General features: G+C 51.6%; 1 protein-coding gene across 6 annotated transcripts in view; it reads left to right on the top strand.

The window, feature by feature from the left end:
* Window positions 1-11386: 11386 nt before the first annotated feature.
* Window positions 11387-18493, top strand: part of TBX15 (T-box transcription factor 15) — a 125885-nt gene continuing 118778 nt past the window's right edge. The window contains exons 1-2 of one of the 6 annotated variants that reach the window (XM_086392136.1): window positions 12884-13006; window positions 13272-17555. Coding sequence is in view for 3 of the 6 variants with exons in the window: in XM_086392134.1 (XP_086248260.1) it covers window positions 12802-13006 (205 nt within the window). In the remaining 3 variants the exon portion in view is untranslated. Of the gene's footprint in view, window positions 11645-11762; window positions 13007-13271; window positions 17556-18493 lie in introns of those variants that run through there. The other 5 variants (XM_086392128.1, XM_086392127.1, XM_086392134.1 and 2 more) reach the window with 5 other exon arrangements.

The raw sequence follows: 18493 nt of genomic DNA, 5'->3' as shown, positions 1-18493 counted from the left end.
TCCAGTCCTGGCAGCAGAAGCGACCTGCAGCCTGAGAGCAGGGGAGGCTGACAAGGAGCCTCTGGTAGCTACTTGAGTAGGGACAAGGCGATTTGGTGGTGTCTCCGAGGTTTATGTGGATATCTGATGACCCGACGTCCTGTCGGTGATTAGCCACCCTCACCCACGCGCAGGAGCCTCGGGGCTCTGATTCTAACGCCCGCGTGGAATTGGTCAAGTCGAGGTTTCTCCACGCGCCCAGGACCAGCTAGGCGCTTCCCCGCTGCGCACCCCTCAAAGTTGAAGGGGAAGATAATTTCAAATACACTGGTCAAAATTCACTGTTGAGAACACTTTGAAGTTGGCTGTGACTGCGCCACTCTCTCTTGCTTCCTCCCGCAACTCCCTCTGGACCAGATGCACCAGAGAGCCGCGCTTTGATCTTGCAAAGCAGCAATTTATATTTCTTTAAAATTTTTTTTCTGTAAAAAGATGATTGGATCTGAGAGAATATAATGTAATTCCGCGAACGCAGGGCTGAGGAGAGATTTTCTGGGCCGGCCAGGGCTGGGCCCGAGGCGCCAGGCACATCTGCTCGCTCGGGTTTGCAGCGTATTACTCTCTCCGCTGGTTTCTTCTTTCCGCCCTGGCGACCCAGTTCCTGTGATTCACCCCAGGCAAGAAGCTGGGCTTTATTTGCCTGTGGGACCTAGAGATGCTGAGAGGGAAGGTGTGGAGGAGAGGAGGCAGGTTTAGGAAAAGCTAAGGTGGACACTCCACGTTAGGTGAATTGAACTGTAAGGAAGGAGAAAAGGAGTTCAGAGAGGAAAAATACCTTCTGCCTTATAGAGAGGTCTTCCCCATGTGGCTCAGCTGGCAAAGAATCTGCCCGCAATGCGGGAGACCTAGGTTCGATCCCTGGGTTGGGAAGATCCCCTGGAGAAGGGAAAGGCTATCTACTCCAGTATTCTGGCCTGGAGAATTCCGTGGACTGTATAGTCCCTGAGGTTGCAAAGAGTCGGACAGGACAGGAGAACTCTGTGCCCTTCAGCCTCTTCCCCATCAGAAAAGGAGTAGGGGCAGCTGCAGCCTCAGCGGGCAGAGGGCCAGCACCAGGCAGTACCCATCCAATCTTTCCTGCCTTGGGGATTTAATGAAATAAAATCGACATGCAACCTTTCCCAGCATTTTGCCTAGTAACTTCGAATTGCAAACTACAGAAAGCACCAAATATCCTGGGCTTCCCACCAACTCCTCCCACCCAGCTGGACAACCCTCCCCCCTCTGACTAGGCAGACCTGGCCAAACTCCCACCACTCTAGGGTCTGCTTGGGGTCTCTTATTCCCTGGGGTCCTCAGATTCTCAGCCCTTTTCTCTCCATGATTGTGCTCTGTCTACTGTACCTGATATCTCTTCTCTGCCCTTCCTCTGCTCCCAGGAGACTATCCAGTGCTTGTGGAAGGCGAGGCAAAGCTGGGGGGAGGTGGGAAGGATGGTAAGGGGGGTGGTCGGGGTGGGGCATCATGACCAGTTCCCCACCGCCCTTCATTCTGCAGGCTCCTCCTGCTAGGCAGCCAGGTTCTCTGAAGGAGTCAGTTTAAGAACCTTTCCCTGAGGGCTTCAACACCTAGGTCACTAGGGCTCTGCTGTGCTTGGTGTACTTGCTGAAAAGATTCTTTTTCCAGGCCCCCTCCATAATTCTCTGCCCCGAGTCACCTCGAATCCTACCCTAGGAAGACAGATCAGCATTTCAGACCCTGACTTTACGGCCAGACCACTACTAAGTTTTCAGGAGTTGAAGCAGTTCTGGCCTCTTTCTCTTCACCTTCCTTTCTCTTTGCTTTCTTTTTCCTTTTCTCTCTTTTTCCCTTTTTGCTCCACTCCCCCCCCCCCGCACTTTTTCTTAAGTTTTATCTTTTCCTTTTGTCCTTCCTTTCCTTCTCATGTTTGTCTGGCTTTTGCTTTATCCAGCCTTTCTCAGTCTTAAAAGCCCCACTCCAGGTTTTTCAGGCTCTAAAGAGCCCACCAAAAAAATAAAAAAATAAAGAGCCCACCAAGCAGCCTTCCCTCTCCCACTGCTCAACCCAGATAGAGCTTGCAGTGGCGGCAGTGTGGGAAAGGGGCAGCTCTAGACAGAAGCTCAGGGGCCCCTGGGGCCCACGGCTCCCGAGAGAGACTTGCTGGGGCCTCCCTGCACATGCCTTTGCTCTCACTTACCTGACCCACACTCCCGCTTGCTTATGTTTCTCCCCACAGTCTTCCTCACAAGATACATGTGAGCTCAACTTCCAGTTATAATGTAAAAATTCAAGGGAAATAGAAAGAAAGGTGGCTAGTAGTTTCCCCAGGCAGGTGGGGGAGCAGTCAAGCCAGCTGGTTGGGTAGAAAACTGCTTCTGCGGCATGGAGGGAAACTGCCTGGCAGGTTGGATATGGGTAAAGATTACTGGTGAGGGGCAGGAGGGAGGTTAAAGAACAGGGGAGCTCAAGCCTTGGGCAGCCCCCACACCAAGGAAACCGTGCACAATACTCCGTTGGCTGCACAGAAGTTTTAAAGCGGCGTCTGCTTAGAGCAAGTTCACCAGTAAGACTGCATTTGCCATCAGGGAAGAGAAAAAAAAATAGCCCAAGAAGAGAGGCTGCCAACATTCCATAGAGAAACCAAAATCTGGAAAAGGGGAAAAGGAGGAGGGAAGGTCTTCTTGCGTTTCACCCACTTCCCTCTTTCTGGATCCCATGGGAAATAGTCAGCTGGACCTTCCTAGGGACTGTTCTTCCCCACAGCTCCCTTAGCACCCACAGCCCCAGTTTGCCAGGCCAGCCTTCTGTCTGGACGGGGAGGGGTAGGGGAAAGATGCTGAAGCCTCAGGCACTGAAAAACGAGAGCCAGCTCAATATGAGCCTTCTTGGAGCCCAAAGGTTACATGGGACTCGGTGGCACCTTTGCTGAGGTGAAGACTCCGATGGGGAGTTGGTGTCTCCTGTCCAGCATGGGTAGCTCTTGTTGGGCACGGAGGACCTCTGCTTTACTCCCCTTTCTCACCAAATTAAGCCAGAAGCTCTCTCTCCCAAGCTGAGGTTTTTCTTGAAAATTCTGTGGAGTTCCGTCCCCAAGAACCTAGGAGTTTTTCCTCCCTGTTCCCACTTCCCCAGACAGATGAGATTTCCAAGTCCTCAGTTATTCTGAGGAATAAAAGACTGATAGCAATCAGGTCTCAAGCCACAGGACCTGTTCCTTATCTGCATTTCATCTGGATCTGAACTGTAGAAACATGGGCTACAATATATGAAGGGCCTTGCTGATCTTGAAGTTGAGCCTGGGGAATGTGTGTATGGCAGCTGGTGGGGATGGAGGGAAACTCGATTTGGAGACATTTGAGGGGCCACTATCTAGAGCAGCATTTCTCTAGTGACCATGGAGTTCTGGAGATGGCTCCCATGCTGAATTAACACATCCTGTGCTCAGAAGCTCCCAGTCTGAGGGCGGAGACCATCTGTATGGCACTGATTACCTCCACAATGGTGTGGACAGGTTCCACTGGAGAAGGACAGGTGCTTGGAACTGAGTTGGGGGCTCCAAGGTTTGCTCCTAATAGCTCAGTTACCAGCCCAGAAGTGTGTGAGGATGGCAGCCTGGAGATTATCTGGTTGAGGGAGGGAACACAGGCAGAAAGCCTCTAAGGAATAGGTGGTTGGGGGCAGTTGGGGGTGACAGTGGGTTGTAGCCAAGAAAACAACACTTTAGCAAAGCAACCCAACTGGTTTGGGAGCTGTGGCAAGAGCTGGCCCAGGGCTGCAAGTCCGCTGACAGAAGCCTGCTTGAAGACAGTACCATGGAGCCACCAGAGCCTAACCAGAGCTTGCCTGCTAGGGTCAATAGCCTTCAGGTTCTGCTCAGCACCCAAGCGAGCACTGAGGAAATTCCCAAAGGGAACTCTTGCCCTTTTGTCTCCTAGCTGGAAAGGATGCTGCACTCTAGCTGGGAAGGCCTCCTAATTGTAATTTAAATGAGAGTATGCTTTTTATTTTTGACCAGTAGACTGCAGTTCCATCAAAGTCCCTTTCTTGAACCCACACCCTCCCCCAAGTCACAGGCAGAGGGAACCTAGGTGTGCAAATTGTATTTATGTGTCTTTGTACCAAGAGAGGTTTCAGTTCTGTTCAGTTGCAGGTATAGAATTCTAGCTCTAGAGCTAGATTGTGTGTATCTGTGTGTGTGATCAGTCACTCGCTTTGTCTGACTCTTTTATGACCCCATGGACTGTAGCCCGCAGGCTCCTCTGTCCATGGGATTTCCCAGGCAAGAATACTGGAGTGGGTTGCCATTTCCTTCTCCAGGGGGGATCTTCTCAACCCAGAGATAGAACTCTCAGTCTCCTGCACTAGCAGGCGAATTCTTTATCGCTGAGCCACCTGGGAAGCCCCTAGAGTTAGATTACCTGCACTAAAAGCTGTGAGACCCTTGCCAAGTTACATAACCTCTCCCTACCTCAGTTCTCTCATTTGTTAAATGGGGCTGGTAATACTATTCTTGGTTCATAGAACTTGAAATGGGTAAAACAGGCTAGTGGGCATAAAATGCTTAGCACAGGGCCTGACACAGAATAAAAGGTTCAGTAAATACTAGCTCTTCATAAGAGGTGCAGACCAGAAAGAGTGGAGATACAGAATGAGATGTGGTAGCAAGAGAAGAAGGCTGCAATTCTTCTCATCTTTTCTCTCTGCCTTTCCTGGAAGCAGGGGCCTCTGGATGGCATTGCCTTCTGTTGTTTTATTGAGCTGGGTCAAAAGTTCTCTTTCCCAGTGAAGATAGCCAAGGAGAGCAATACTAAGGGCAGGTGTCCGTGGCGCAGTTCCAGGCCACCCCGGGGCCACTGGCCTTTGCCCCTTAGGAGCCTCAAGCCTCCTGCATCCCTGGTGCTGCACAGACCATTGAGAATTAGGCGAATGTGGGTTCATGGGTTGTCCTGTCCTGGAAATGCTTTCAGTTACCTGAATTTGTTGACTGTCTTATGAGATCCTTGGAAAGCATGTGACGTTAAGTGAATATTTTTCCTAATTAGGGATAGACAACTTTCCTCGCCCCTGGTTTTCTGGAGTCGGTGGCTGTGGGCCAGAGTTCAAGGTCTTCTGCAGTTTGAATGCGACCAGCAGTGGGACTCCCCTCACCTACCTCTTTCCCAGTGGCTAGCCTTGGAACTCTGGCAATGTCTGGCTCTCCAGACACCCATCATGTTTCTTTGTTCCAAAAGACTTTTTGAGTTATTTAAAAAAGCAAATAGTTTGTTTAGTTATAAAACAATATACATAATTGCTTTTATATTGCATGTATGGAGATTACCAAGGAGGAAAGCCCTATTGTTTGGACAAATGAGCCCTCAAAATTGTTTTTTATATGTGTAAAAAATCCACTTGATATGCATATGTTATATGCCATATTACATGTGGTATATATTATATACATCATACCATAGAATACAAAACCATATGGCTTTATATTCTATGGTATGTAACATGGTTTTATATTCTATGGTATATAATATGGTTTTATATGATATATGTGTAATATGTATATAATATATACCATCTGTATAATACGGCATATAATATATGCATATCAAGTGGATTTTTAACATATATAAAAAACAATTTTAGGGCTCATTTGTCCAAACAATAGGGCTTTCCTCCTTGGTAATCTCCCTACCTCTGCTAGTTTAGGTGTCACCAGGGACTCAATGCATGTAACCGGAGAGTTCCAGATTCTTTTCTACCCCCTTTGGTTTGGTTTTGTCCAAGAAGGGTCAGAGAGGTGGCCTATGAATTATGGACCAAAACTAAGGAAAAGTCTCCTATGATCTTGCTAATGCCTTTTACCAGCCCTTCATCTGCAGCCTGAGAACAGAGTCAAGCACACCTCTGGCTAGCTACCCCAAGAATTCAATTCCTCAGCCCTTCCTCATAGCTTCATGGTCAGAGAGCTGTTTTTCAGTCTTTCTTCCATGATGGACAGTTTGTTCTCCAGTCATGGGAAGGGAGAGAATGATCTGTAAGGAGGCTGAAAATTCTACTTGGTCTCATTTTTGGGTGACAGTTCGGGGCCTGGTTAGCTGGTGTAGTTCTATCGAGGACATTTTGCTCTTGGGTGGCCTATTTTTATTAGTGAAATGTAAACAATTCTGGCAAAAAAAGTCATCACATCAAGACCCTAATACCACAAATCCTTTGACTTTAGCTGCTGGTCCTTGTGGACAGCCCTATTTCAGTGTTTCAGGAGTCCCTCTCCCTTGCCTCACTACCGCCAGCCTCAGCTCCCCCTCAGGGATCTCAGGGAACTCTCTTGATCCCAAGGTCCCTGGCAGGCAGTCCTGGGTTGTGGGGCCTGGCGCTTCTTTCCGCAAGCTTTAGATAATCCTTCCTCTCAGTGGAAACACTAGAGAGAACTGTTAGCCTTGATTTAGCTAAGCACCTGCAAACCTAGCAAGAAGGGGGAGATGGGGAGTCACAGTTACGGGGCAGACCTGGAAGACCTGGGAGGTGGCAGGGCAGAAAGAACTTGAAAAAATGCTCTGCCTGGGAAGTATCTGGCTTCCCAGGTTTGGGAAGGCTGGCTGGCTGAAGGGTGGAAGGGGCTGCAGGCAATTAAAACCAAGCAAGACAAAATCCTACTGCTTCTGCTTGGTCCTGCTGTTTTTTGTGGCCCAGGCTCCCAGTCCCTGCTGGGCTCCTGCACTTTGGAGAGTGTCCTGGTCTCACCCATGCATTGTGTGACCCTCTCAGGCCTGAAGGCTGGGTACTGCTCATTTTCCCCTTCTTTCCTTGCTGGAGAAACCTTGACCATCTCTGTGCAGATGAAAAAGAGCAGACTAGGGACAGCCACCTGAAATTAACCTTCCGGAGGCAAGGGAGAGCCCCAGGGAGCTGTGGAGTGGGGAACTGCAGTGGGGAGACCTGCCCAAGGGCCAAAGGCTTGTAGATTTTTGCAGCCTTTGGGGTCAGCTGAGTGTGTGACCAAGATGTTTCCCCCATGCGTGTGTATTATACTGTGTATATACCCAAGCACGTCTTGTTCCTACATGCATGCTTGATTCTACAAAGGCATGTGGCTACACGCGTGTAGCTGTACACTGTGTGTACCAGCATGTGTGTGCTGCCAGATAGCTGTAACCATGACTTTGTGTTGGTCACGCAAAATAATGCATGAGCCTTGTACTTACGAGCTTCCTATAAAAGAACGTAGTGGTTGCCGGTGTACCCGCATTTATTTCAAGGTGCATGATATTTCGCTGGCGGCCTCAAAATCCGCTTTGATTTGAGTTGCCTAGGGCGGCCAAGCAACCCTGAGCTCCTGAGGATGCGGAATGTTACCTTCCAGCCCAAACCAAGCAAGGCGAAGAATAGGGGATGGAGGGCATTCCAGGAAGCCCTCTCGCCTGGAGCCCCAGGCCCGCCTTCAGTAGGGCCTCGGTACCCAGAGGCTGGCTCCTCCCTCGCGCTCAAGGGGGCTCAGCGCAGGCTCGAGGTTTCGCTTCTTGCGAAGTCTGGCCGGGCCGAGCCGGCGCCTGGGGCGGCGGGCGCACACCGAAGGCCTAGGGCAGGCTGCCGCTGCACGGGACGCCCTGGGGAGAGAGAAGCCGGACCTGAGGGAACAGGATTTCCTCGCCTCCTGGGCGCGGCTGCTCGGCCCGGCCGCACAAGGCCCCCTTTGTGGAGGGGCCCGTCTCCGGCGCAGAACGAAGTAGGCGAACAATAGCGCAATGTTGCCGCCCGCCGGGCCAGGCTCTCCCGGTTACACCACGGCCGCCGAAGGCGAGGAAACCGGGTGGCGCTTTTTTATAGTCGCAAATATAAAACCGGGGCTTTCTCCCCTTACGCTCGCCCCCTACCCCAACGCCGATAGAAAGCAGATAAATTTATGAAGGGCGAGCTAAGAGAATAATTACAGGGTGAAGGCCGTTAAATTTTATTTCCAGTCCCAAAGGCAAAACCTGCGATTTTATTGCAAACATCTGGAAGGACCGAGAGGTGGGCACGCTGCTGGTTTAAAATAAAAACAAAAGATTTTATTTCGCGAAAACAAAAAAACATCATTAAAGACCCTTTTGCCCCCACGGACTTTTATTTTTAAAAAGTGCGAGGGGATGGTTGAGTAGTCGAAGACGCACGACGGCCCCACAGTTCCCAGTATCTGGACGGAGCCGAGCTACTGGAGATGAGGTCCACAGGAGTGAGCCCGGGCTGGTTCTCGGGACCAGCACTAGGCAGGACTTTCCGGAAATCCATTCCCAGCCCACGCCCACGTGAGGGCTCCAGGCCAATTGTGCCACTCAATAACTGGGCGCCAATTTGGGAAAAGAAGTGAAAAGTGGGTCCATTGGCCTCACATTCCCTGAAAATTCTAGCACAACAGTAACAAAACCCCAGATCTGCCCAGTTTCCTACCGATTATCTTGCCTGCTTTGCTTGGTTGTAAGGTAAAATTTAGGAGAAGAAGGGGGCGACAGAGAATGAGATGATTGGATGGCATCACCGAATCAATGGACATGAGTTTGAGCAAACTCCAGGAGATGGTGAAGGACAGGGAAGCCCGGGGTGCTGCATTCCATGGGGTGACAAAGGATCGGACATGACTGAGCGACTGAACACAACAACAAAGGTATTTGGGACCCCTTCACTCTGCCATCAGGGAAACTGAGTCCATGGGGCATTCATCCATGTGTCTAAGGTCCTATAGCTTAGAACTGAATGGGACCTGGTTGCTAGGCTCCACCTGCCTTGAAGTCCTCTAATGGTTTCCTAGAATCCCACAATTGCCTTATAGACCGATTTGAAATTTTTGTTTAAAAATTTTTGTTTTTAGTTCGTTCCTCAAAACTGCAAAGCCACAGCATTTGGTGGATCACCTTAGTATTATGGCTTTCACAGTGGTGGTGTTTAGAGGTATTTAGTGTGGAGAAACAGAAGGAAAGGACAAAGCATGTGGAGGATGTAGGGTTCCATTTCTTGTATTTTTGTTCCTATCTTGCAGAATTCTGATGTTCCTTTGGAAAATCAAGTTACCTGGACGCAGTCGGTTTTAGGTGAGCAGGCACTAAGCTGCCCCTCTCGTGGCTTGACTTTCCTCCTGTCAAGGCTAGGCCTGAACGTCCACTTTCCTTATGCGATGGGGGTCCTTGAGCGGCTCTTCCCTCTCCCCTGCCCCTCTGACATCTCAGGTGCTCAACAACTTTCTCATCCTTTTGGGGACCCTGCAGTGGGTAGAGTAGGGCTTCCAGCTTGGTCCTTGTCAATCATCCTTAGGCCTGAAATAGACCTGAACTGGACTTAGCACCTGTAGATTTCACCCAAGGGTGAAACGGCCCAAGGGTGGAGCCTATGTTGGGGAAACCTGGGGAGTGCCTTAGGAATTAGAGTCGAATATTGGACACCCCACTCTCATTCCTAAAGGTTAAAGAAGAGAGAAATTGAGATAACAAGAGGGATTTTGAAAGCCCCTTGATGTAGCGAGTAGAAGGAAAATGCAGACCATATTCCCAGATAATTACATTTAATACCCCCTAACTCTGTTTTTCTTCTTCTCTCTAGTTGCATAGCCCTCCTGCTGAATCTTTCTCCAGACCTTCTGCCCTGTCAGCACAAGGTCACACACCAAGTGCATGCCCCTGGGAAAAACTTAAAATTGATCCCCGAATTCACAGAAAGAAAATTTCCCTGCCCCTCCCTTTTACCCAGAGGAAAAGTCCTATTTTCATGGCTGTTCTAAACGAGTGTGGCTTTGTTACCATCCAATTTGTTTTAATGGCCTAACCCACAACTCTGGGATACATGTGTATGGGGGATGGGGGTGAGACAAGGTATGTGCAACCTGAAGGAAGGGTATAGGAGCTCCTTTGAAAACTTTGTGTAGATTATATGCTCTGGCGAGGGGTGCAAATGCAGGATGTTGAAAGTACATCTCATTTTTCTGTGTACAACTCTTGGACATGTGTGTATGGACATTTACATTGTTCAGGCCTTCTAGATCTGCATCTAGGTGGTGGGTAACGAAAATGCCCTCTTTTTTGAGAAACTTTCATGACCTTGGAGTGGGTGTGAGGCCTATGGTGCAACACCCAGGCTCTGAGCAGGGTCTGAACCCTAAAGACCTGCTGGGGCCTCGCTGTCTGCTGTTCACATTGGGTTTTGAGATCTGTGAGAAAAAGGCAGGCAAGAGGCTACCAGAGGGAGATGGAACATACAGGGGGCAGGGGAGGAGGAAAATGCTGGGAAGGAATAGAGGCCTGCCCCATTGCTACTCCATCGGGACTGATCCTGGCAGGTGCTGGCCAAGGGTGGTTATATCAGAATTGGGAGCCAACAGAGAGGTCTGAGCTGTAGGGGGAAGGTAACTGCGGGTTCCTGGCCTACCTTCTGTCCAACCCCTGGAAATGGTGGAAGCCCGGGCAGTGGTCTCTTTTGGCAAGGTCACCTAAAAGCAACCCTGAGTGGTGAACTGAGGTAGGAGACCCTGCACCTGGTCACCCTGGTTTTTGCCTGGCAGTGAGGTGGGAGACGCTGAAGGGCTGAGTGCTGGATCCCAGGGTTTGGAGTGCTGCTCAGGGACCCCCAAGCCTTGAGGCGCAGGCTCCTGGAATGCCGAGGAGGCCAAGCCTAGCTGAATCATCCTTATCCGGTGGCTTTTCCATTATTCTTTCTGCATTGGCTGAACGGGATAGCTTCATCTTCTCCATGCTGGAGGCCCATTGGAGGGGGCTCCAAAGCTGGCCTTTTTCTCTCTCCTCTCAGAGAGGCCCAAGGTACATTCAGGACATACATTGTTGCCTCCAGAACCAGAGCACATCCAACTGTAATAGCAAGAACTAGATTTCCTGGCTCTTCCGTGGTCAGTAGGGGAACGTGGCTTTTCAAAGGTCCATCAGGCCCTCCCTTCTCTCCCTAAAGGTGGAAGGACCGATGAGCGCTCGTTCTTGGGGAGGGTTGGGGGCGCTGCTGTGGAACAGCGTGGGCTCCTCTGCCCTAGGCTTTACGGTTCAGACTCTGCTCAGAGCCTGGGTGTCGGCATGACTTTTCTGCTGGGGCCTCTCGGTCTGCCCTTCGCATCCGGGAGCCGGCTCTTTCCTGCCTCTTTCTTGCGCTGGAATAGAAGCTCTGGACCAGAGCGCTGGGACGATCGGATCGTGGCCTGGGCCGTCCTCCGCGAAATCTGAGACTTTTGCCAGCTTGGCAGGATAAACTTTTTGGCCCCTCTAAACTCGCTCTGCGCTGCATTGCGTGCGCTCAGGGTCTCCAGCGGCCCGAGACCAGTAGCGTAACCTGGGAGGGAGTGTGTGAAATCAGGATGGCCCAAAGTATTGGATTTAAGTCCCTTAGAAATCCCGACAACCACGTTGTCCTGAAAGATTTTTTTTTTTTTTTTTTTTTTTACGATGGGGAGGATCAGTGGGGCGGGGAGAGCCGGGCTCCCGAGGTGATCGGGTTTGAAGGGAATTTTGAAAAAGCTCCGTTTGCGCTGTCAAAGTTCCCGTCTGCCCTCGGCCAGCCCCTCTCGGCGGGTTCTCCAGAGCCAGCGCCCCGAGCAGGCGAAGCTCGGTTTAGCATCCACGCCGAACGGAAGGACAGCATTTGCTGCGTGCGGGGGCACAGTCAGGATCCGCCTGCCGAGCGCTTGGTAAGCCGGGTGCCCCTACGCCGGCCTCTCGCTTTGAGGGCGCCTACGTCACCTTCTCTACCAGGTAGAGCTGGAAGGAGGCAGCGATCTTTATGTTTCCAATTACAAGACCTTGGGTAGTAACGAGGCTTTCTTGTTTGTTTCTTTCGTTTTGCCATAATCAGAGTTGCTTAGAAATCTTTCAACAGGAAAATAGGAACCTATGAAGCGAGGGAACTAGCAGATCTGAAAGCATCTGGGGGGCAAGCGCGATTTTATTGGAATCGTTTTCTGGTGTATTTGGACAGGTTGACGTTTTGTCGGAGCCCCTCAGTTCCAGCTCCGCATTTAAAATGACCCTAAGCTTGCAGCGACTATGAGACCTAGCAGATTTGAAAGGAAAAGGTATGAATTTGGGACTTGCAGGAGTTTGTAACGGCACAGATCTGACCTCGACTTTCACCCCCGCCCCCCACCACGAGGAACCGTGGGGGACCGGGAAGCCAGGAGTTAAAGTCGGCCCAGGAGCATCCCGGGGACAGCCAGCGCGGAGCCTTGGCCGCGAGCCTCAGTCTCTCCCCCCTTTTCATTGGCCCGCGTTCTCAGGGTTTCTCCAGTTCCCTCTTCGCCATTGGTCGGGGGCTGGCTTTTTTTCCCCCTCAGTCTTTCTCTTCCTCCCCCCTCCCTCTCCCTCGCCCCTCGGACAGGAGCGCACCGCCTGCCCCCAGCTCCTCGGGAAGGGAGGAATTTAGAAAAAAAAGTTTCCCAGAAGTTTGGATCAGAGCAAGGACGGGAAGACCAAGAGAGGAAGAGGGAGAGGGAGGAGAGAAAGGGAGAGGGAGGAGGGAGAGAGAATAAAAAAATGATGAAGTCCAGTCTACACCGCCTGTGAGCGCCTGCCCGGGTGGGTGGGAAGCAGGACTCGGGCGCTCATGCAGCGAGCGGGTGGCGCTCCGGGCGCACGTTCCTAGCGGCTGGGGCAGCCAAGGACGTCGGTCCTAGCCGGCCGTGCAGGGCGCAGGGGGAGGGTGCCCAGGACCCGCGGAGCCGCTGCCTCAGTCTTGGCCGCCTCGCCGCCGCCTCTCCCGGGCCCGGCCCGGTGGGCGCTCGGAGCGTGAGGGCTCGGGCTGCTCCCTCTACAGTGGAGGCGAGCGGGAGCCGGGGTGCGGGCGGCTAAGATGAGTGAAAGGAGAAGATCTGCAGTCGCCCTGAGCTCTCGAGCACATGCCTTCTCCGTTGAAGCCTTGATCGGCTCAAATAAAAAGCGGAAGCTGCGAGACTGGGAGGAGAAGGGGCTGGACCTGTCCATGGAGGCGCTGAGCCCCGCGGGCCCACTCGGAGACGCGGAGGACGCGGGTGCGCACGGCCTGGAGCCTCACCCGGGTGAGTGCGTGGAGCCGGAACGCGGGAGGCGGGCGGAGGGGGGACGCGGGGAGGCGAGCCGGCGGGGAGAGTGGCGAGTAGGAAGGCCCTGACCGTGACGCCGTCTTAGTCCAACGCCGGTTTCTTTTTCTTTGCGCAATGCCTTGAGGTTTCCCCTAATTCGCTGGAACCAATTTGGGGGAACTGGCCTGAGCCTTGCAGTTTCGTCGCCAACCTCAAGCCAGAAGGCCTACTTGCTCGCATCCCCTTCTCTTTTTGGGAGCAGAATGCAGTGTTCTCCGTGTCCGCCGCTGAGAGGGCTGCAGGCCCCTGGGGTTAAGAGGGGCGAGGATCGAAGGCAACGGCCCGATCGCAGAGGAGCTGGGATTCGCTTCTGAGAGCTCCGAGGACTGGCACGGAATTCTCCGTCCAACACCCCTGTGGAAATTGCCGTTTGTCCCGTTTAGCCTGCAACCTCGGTCCTTTCCCTTCCCCCACCAACTTTTCTGGGACTCAAGTTGTTGTGTTTCTCCTACTCCCTTCGACGAGGGAGCACAATTATATTTCTACTTCGTCCGCATTTGTGGAAAGAGGAATGGGTGTTAGCCCCCTTACGCTGCGTCCGGGACCACTCTTCAGAGCCCATGTCTTTGCGTATTTGTGGGGAACGGTGCAGTATCGTGTTGAATTTGTACGCATTCTATGCACAGTTATATGCACATAAAATGTAAAACACCGGGCGGATGTCGATGTCAATATTTTAACAGAATCTTAGAAGGGGCGGGGAACAACTTAACGTTTTGTATTAAGTGCCAAGATTTCAACTGTGCAAAACAGTCCGGGGGAACAGCTGTTGTCGGAAGAATTTTGCGCGCGCGCGCACACACACACACACACACACACACACACACTCAGGCTACGCTCACTGCTTGGTTTAGCGCTTCAGAAACTTTCCAGCCAGGATTTGTAAAACTTTTCGGGACTGACCAGCTAGGGCTGGGGAGTAGATTTGGGTCAGAGCGCCGGCAAGTCGGAAGGGGGCGGCGGATCGTAAAGAGATGAGGGGCGGCCGCAGGCCCATGAGCTTGGGGACCCAACTTGAGGCCCAGGAAGGAGCTTGGGGGCTGGAAAACTGGCCGATCCAAGGAGAGACAGCTGTCGCTTACATTTTCTCTTTCGGCAGTGACAGTTCAATTTCCATGCTCCGGAGGCTAATAATAACGCGATTAGCGGGTGACCTGCAGAGACAGAGTTTTATGAATTCTCCGTGTTCTTGCGGCCGGTTACGGTATTTGGGTTTAGTGCTGGGGAATTATTTTTATTAGTCGATGAAAAGAAAATTAAAAGGAGATTTATTTCATCCGCTCAAGCCTTTCCCTGTATTTGGATGCGGGTGCCTGTCCACGCGGACCCCTGTGTGGGCAATCCAGAAAGGAACGCGTGGCTAATGTGTGTTTCCCATCTCTGGACAGACCCTATTTCCTCACCGCACTTATTTGTTGTCAAAATCTCCTTTGGGCCTTCACACAGTTTAGTGGAAGTTCTTGCAGGTCTTAGGACAGCTCATAATTGGGGAGGTTATTTTATTTTATTTTTGCGATGGTGGAAAAGGGAGAAGTTACTTAACTGAGTATGCAGACGCTCTGTCCTGTCCTCCGGTACTTTTCTCTGGGAGAGGGGATACAGGTCATAGGGAGCTGGTGTAGGGTCGCGTGTCCAAAAGGATCAACACTCGGATCATAATAGGGGACTCAGCTGGCAGTTTTCTTTCTGAAGTTCTTCTCAGAAAATAATGAGGAGAGAAAAATGAAGATTTGGAACAAGGAGAGACCAGTTCAGGGATGTGAACAGGAGGACCTGGTGTCCAGAATGCTGTTTCCTCAATCCTCCAGGATGGGGGTAGGGGTTGAGGACCTAATAGAGAACTTTACCTGACAGAGAGTTGAGGTAATGAGTTCCCATTACCTTTATAACTTTTTTTTTTTTTTTAAAGGGCCTTTGGGTTAGAGAAAACGAAATATGTTTGTGGGGCAAAGGTCCAGGAGGAGGAAATAGCTGGAAGCCAAGAGCACTGGAGGCGCCTTCTTCAGAGCCGGGCTGCATCCTGCTGAGCCTCGTTCGGTGGTAGACCAGGGGAATCTCCAAGGTCCCTGCAGTGGCCAAAACTCTTAGGACCAGGACAAACAGGATGTAGAATGAAAAACAGATCTTTCATTCAAAGTGCGCTCTGATGTGGAGGCTTCGCAGTCAGGGGAGTGGAGGAGGCAGAGCTTTGGGCTTTGAGCCTGGAGGGTAACACTGGAGGGCTTGGGGTTCCTTTTAGACCTTTCTTTTTGTCTCTAATACAGACAGCTAACAATACAAAGGCAGGGCCACATGTAAAGATGTGTGTATGGTGGAGGCGGGAAAGGGGGCGCAGGGACTCCCATCATGCCCAGGGCCGTGTCTCTGCCCGGCTGGGCCTTGCCACTGTCTTTAAACTTTCTTCTCCCAAATAGCACAAGAGGGGCTGGACTCACTGTGGGGCTCAGCTGCCCTAGGCCGATGAGAAATCAGGAACAGGAAAAAATCCCACCACGACAAGAATATTACCAAGGGCCTGGGGGATTAAACAAACATGCACACGTACACTGGCCATCCGCCTTAGATCAGCTGTATTTATCATTCTCTGTTTATCATTCTCACCATACCCCTCTCTGACCCGTACCATCGTTTTCAGCCCTCCCTCAAAATCCCGGGATCTACAGGTAACTTAGGGGTCCGATTTTAATGCTCAGCTTTTATTTATTTATTTATTTTTCTCAAAGACGTGGCTTTTGCTTTTTCACAGCCCGTTTTTCTTTCGGCGTCCGGACAGAGCTGGCTTTAGTTGGCGCCGAGCGCGCCCGCAGCCTGGGGCGCCAACCTGCAGCAGCAGGGGACCGGCCCGGCCTGCTCGCTGTAGGTCTTCACACATCAGAGGACACACAGTATGTATTTCAAAATTTTCCACCAAGCCTGGTGGTTCCCCGCCTCCCCCAGACCCTGAGGCCCTCAGGGCCCTGGAGGAGGGCCTGCGAGGTACCCTCATTTTCACACCCAGGCCAGCACTCTAGTCTTTCGGAGAAGCCGCCAGGAAACAGCCTCTGCGGGCTGCGGAGGGTCTCAAAACCCGTCTCCGAAAAGCCTGGCTCTCGGGTTGGCTTGCCCCCCGCCTCTCACACAGCAGCAACGGAGGAAACTTTCGAGCCACGATCGCCGGGAACAGCTGCTCCGGCGGCTGCGGCCTTGGAAGTATATTTCGGGCACGCGGCGGCGCCATCTGCGTTCGGACCGCAGCCTCTGCTCCACCCGGCTTCCCCAGCTCCAGTTTGGGCCTTTCCCGCCCAAATCCACAGCCCAGTGCGACCGAAGCCCGATCTCCCGCGGAGAAAAATAATTTAAACCTTCTGCGAAGGGATTTCCCTTCCGAAGTCCGTAGGCCTGAGCCTCTGCAGCCAAGGCGTTCGGCGGCGGCCTAAGGAGGTGGCGACGCACGCGGGTGGGCACACAAAGCAGGCACACCCAATAACGCCAGGGAGATCCGCACGCACACGTGCACTCACGTCAGGCGCTCGCGTTGTCCCAGGCGGCCGGCTGCGCAACCTGTAGTAGAATAAGACAAGAAAAAGCCCTCGCGGTTCCCAGGGCCCTTGCTTCCTTCGAATTATCAAAATTAACTTGTCACGGGGATTAATCTGCCAGTTTATGGTTTGTTCGCTCAGAGTAGAACTCCAAGATTTTAATCCTGTCCTCACATCTCTAACCGACTCCCCCTCTCCGCAATATGGAAACACAAGGGTCAAAACAGAGGAAATGATTCTTCACTTATGTTTAAGTAAAGAGGAAAAGCGATGCGTTTGAGACTGTGGGGGAGAATATACTTGTGCAAGGCAAGCACCAGCCAGGGCGCAGGCCGCGGCTTGGACCCTAGTGTTAGGGTAGGAGGCGCGCGGCGCAAGACGCTTAAAGGTCTTTCTCCGGAAGAACTTCGGTTCCTTGGTGGTGCGTGCGTCCCGACGCCCGTGCAGGCCTAGAGGTGCCGGCTCTGCGCCCTGCAAAGAGCCAAGTGTGGGGCCTTCTGAACGTGACCTGGGTGTCAGGTCAAAACAGTCTTCCACTGTGGCTGTCTCTTTGGTAATGACATTGTGTCACGAATCCGAAAGGGAGTGAAGGGGTAGGCAAGGTCTGAATTCGTTGTAGGCCGGATTAGGATGGTGGTTTGCTGGGGCCTGACTGCCAAATGCCTTTTTTTTGCACGGTCTGGGAGAGCGCACCGCAGTGTCCCCAGAGAGGTGGGGAAGGGAATGGAGACGTTCTGCGTAAAACTCCAGTCCTGGCGTGATGGCAAGACGGAAGGCACTCGGAAGGAGATTATTCTAACGCGTTTTATCCCATGAATCGAGCAAAGTGCTCGAGGGCAGTGGGGAGGACAGAGAATGGAGGAAATCCTGATGCCCAGAGTTTGGACTGTGGTGGAAGGAAAGTGGTTTGGGCTGTGGTTTGCACCTCCGCAGGTCGCCCTCTTGTATCCCGCCACCTCCACTTGCAGGTGAGGGAGGTTTCAGAAACGGGTGTAAAGCGTGTGGAAGGCGCGCGCGCGGGAGATGGGGTGGGGCGGGGCGGTGTTTTGGCTTCATGGCTACTCGGTGCAGGGCAGCCCCTTGCCCGGCTGGCTTCTGCCTCTCGGAGACCGGTCCGAAGAGCACAAGCCTAATGGGCGGTGAAGGCTTTCCTGGACAGATCAGCTTACAGCCTAGGTGCGCAGCGATTCTAAATTCGCGTCTTCCACGCCCCACCCAACGCTGTTTCTTATAGAACATTTTATTTGGATTCAGAACTAGCGCCTTTGGGTTTCCTGATTTTATACGCAAAAACTCCCAGAAAGAAAAGTTCACGAGGTGACGTTCATGCAGGGGGAAAGGGGAATTAAATTTCTTACAGTGGAATTTGGATCTAAATTATATTGATATATATCTGCATATCGGCTGCCATTTCCTGTGCGTTTCCGCATTACTTCAAATGGTGTCTTGAACATCTTTTAATTATTAAAGAAAATTAGATTAGCATATTTAATTAATATACCTGGCACGTGAGGAGCAAGCCAAAAATGGTATGAAATGCTTAACCTGGGAGCTAAAACTGAAATGATTGGGTATTGGTGGTTTGTGTACCCCGATTTATTTGTATAATTTCCTTTGTGTGGACAAGTTTAATGGAAGCAAGTCCCTCATCATGAATCCTTCATTTTGGGCCACAAAGAGGGAGGGACAAATACATTTTGGCTCAGAAGACCGAAACATTTTGTTCATCCAAGCCTCTCTAAGGGCATTGCTAGCATTAAAGAGTGAAATATTCCAGGTCTGTCACAATCCTTTTCTGTATTGCCAAAATTATAATATTAGTAAGATGAGAGCACTTTTTTTGAGATCCTGGTTATGGACTCTAACAGAAGTTTATTTCTCATACCCCAGGAGAAAAATGATTACT

Source organism: Bos grunniens, chromosome 3 (genome assembly GCF_055505025.1).
Source record: "Bos grunniens cultivar Pamir isolate PY7600 chromosome 3, Bosgru_T2T1.0, whole genome shotgun sequence".
In the NCBI taxonomy this organism is placed as follows: Eukaryota; Metazoa; Chordata; class Mammalia; order Artiodactyla; family Bovidae; genus Bos; species Bos grunniens.
Note: the sequence above shows the minus strand (reverse complement) of the source record. Positions and strands in the feature narration are given on the sequence as shown.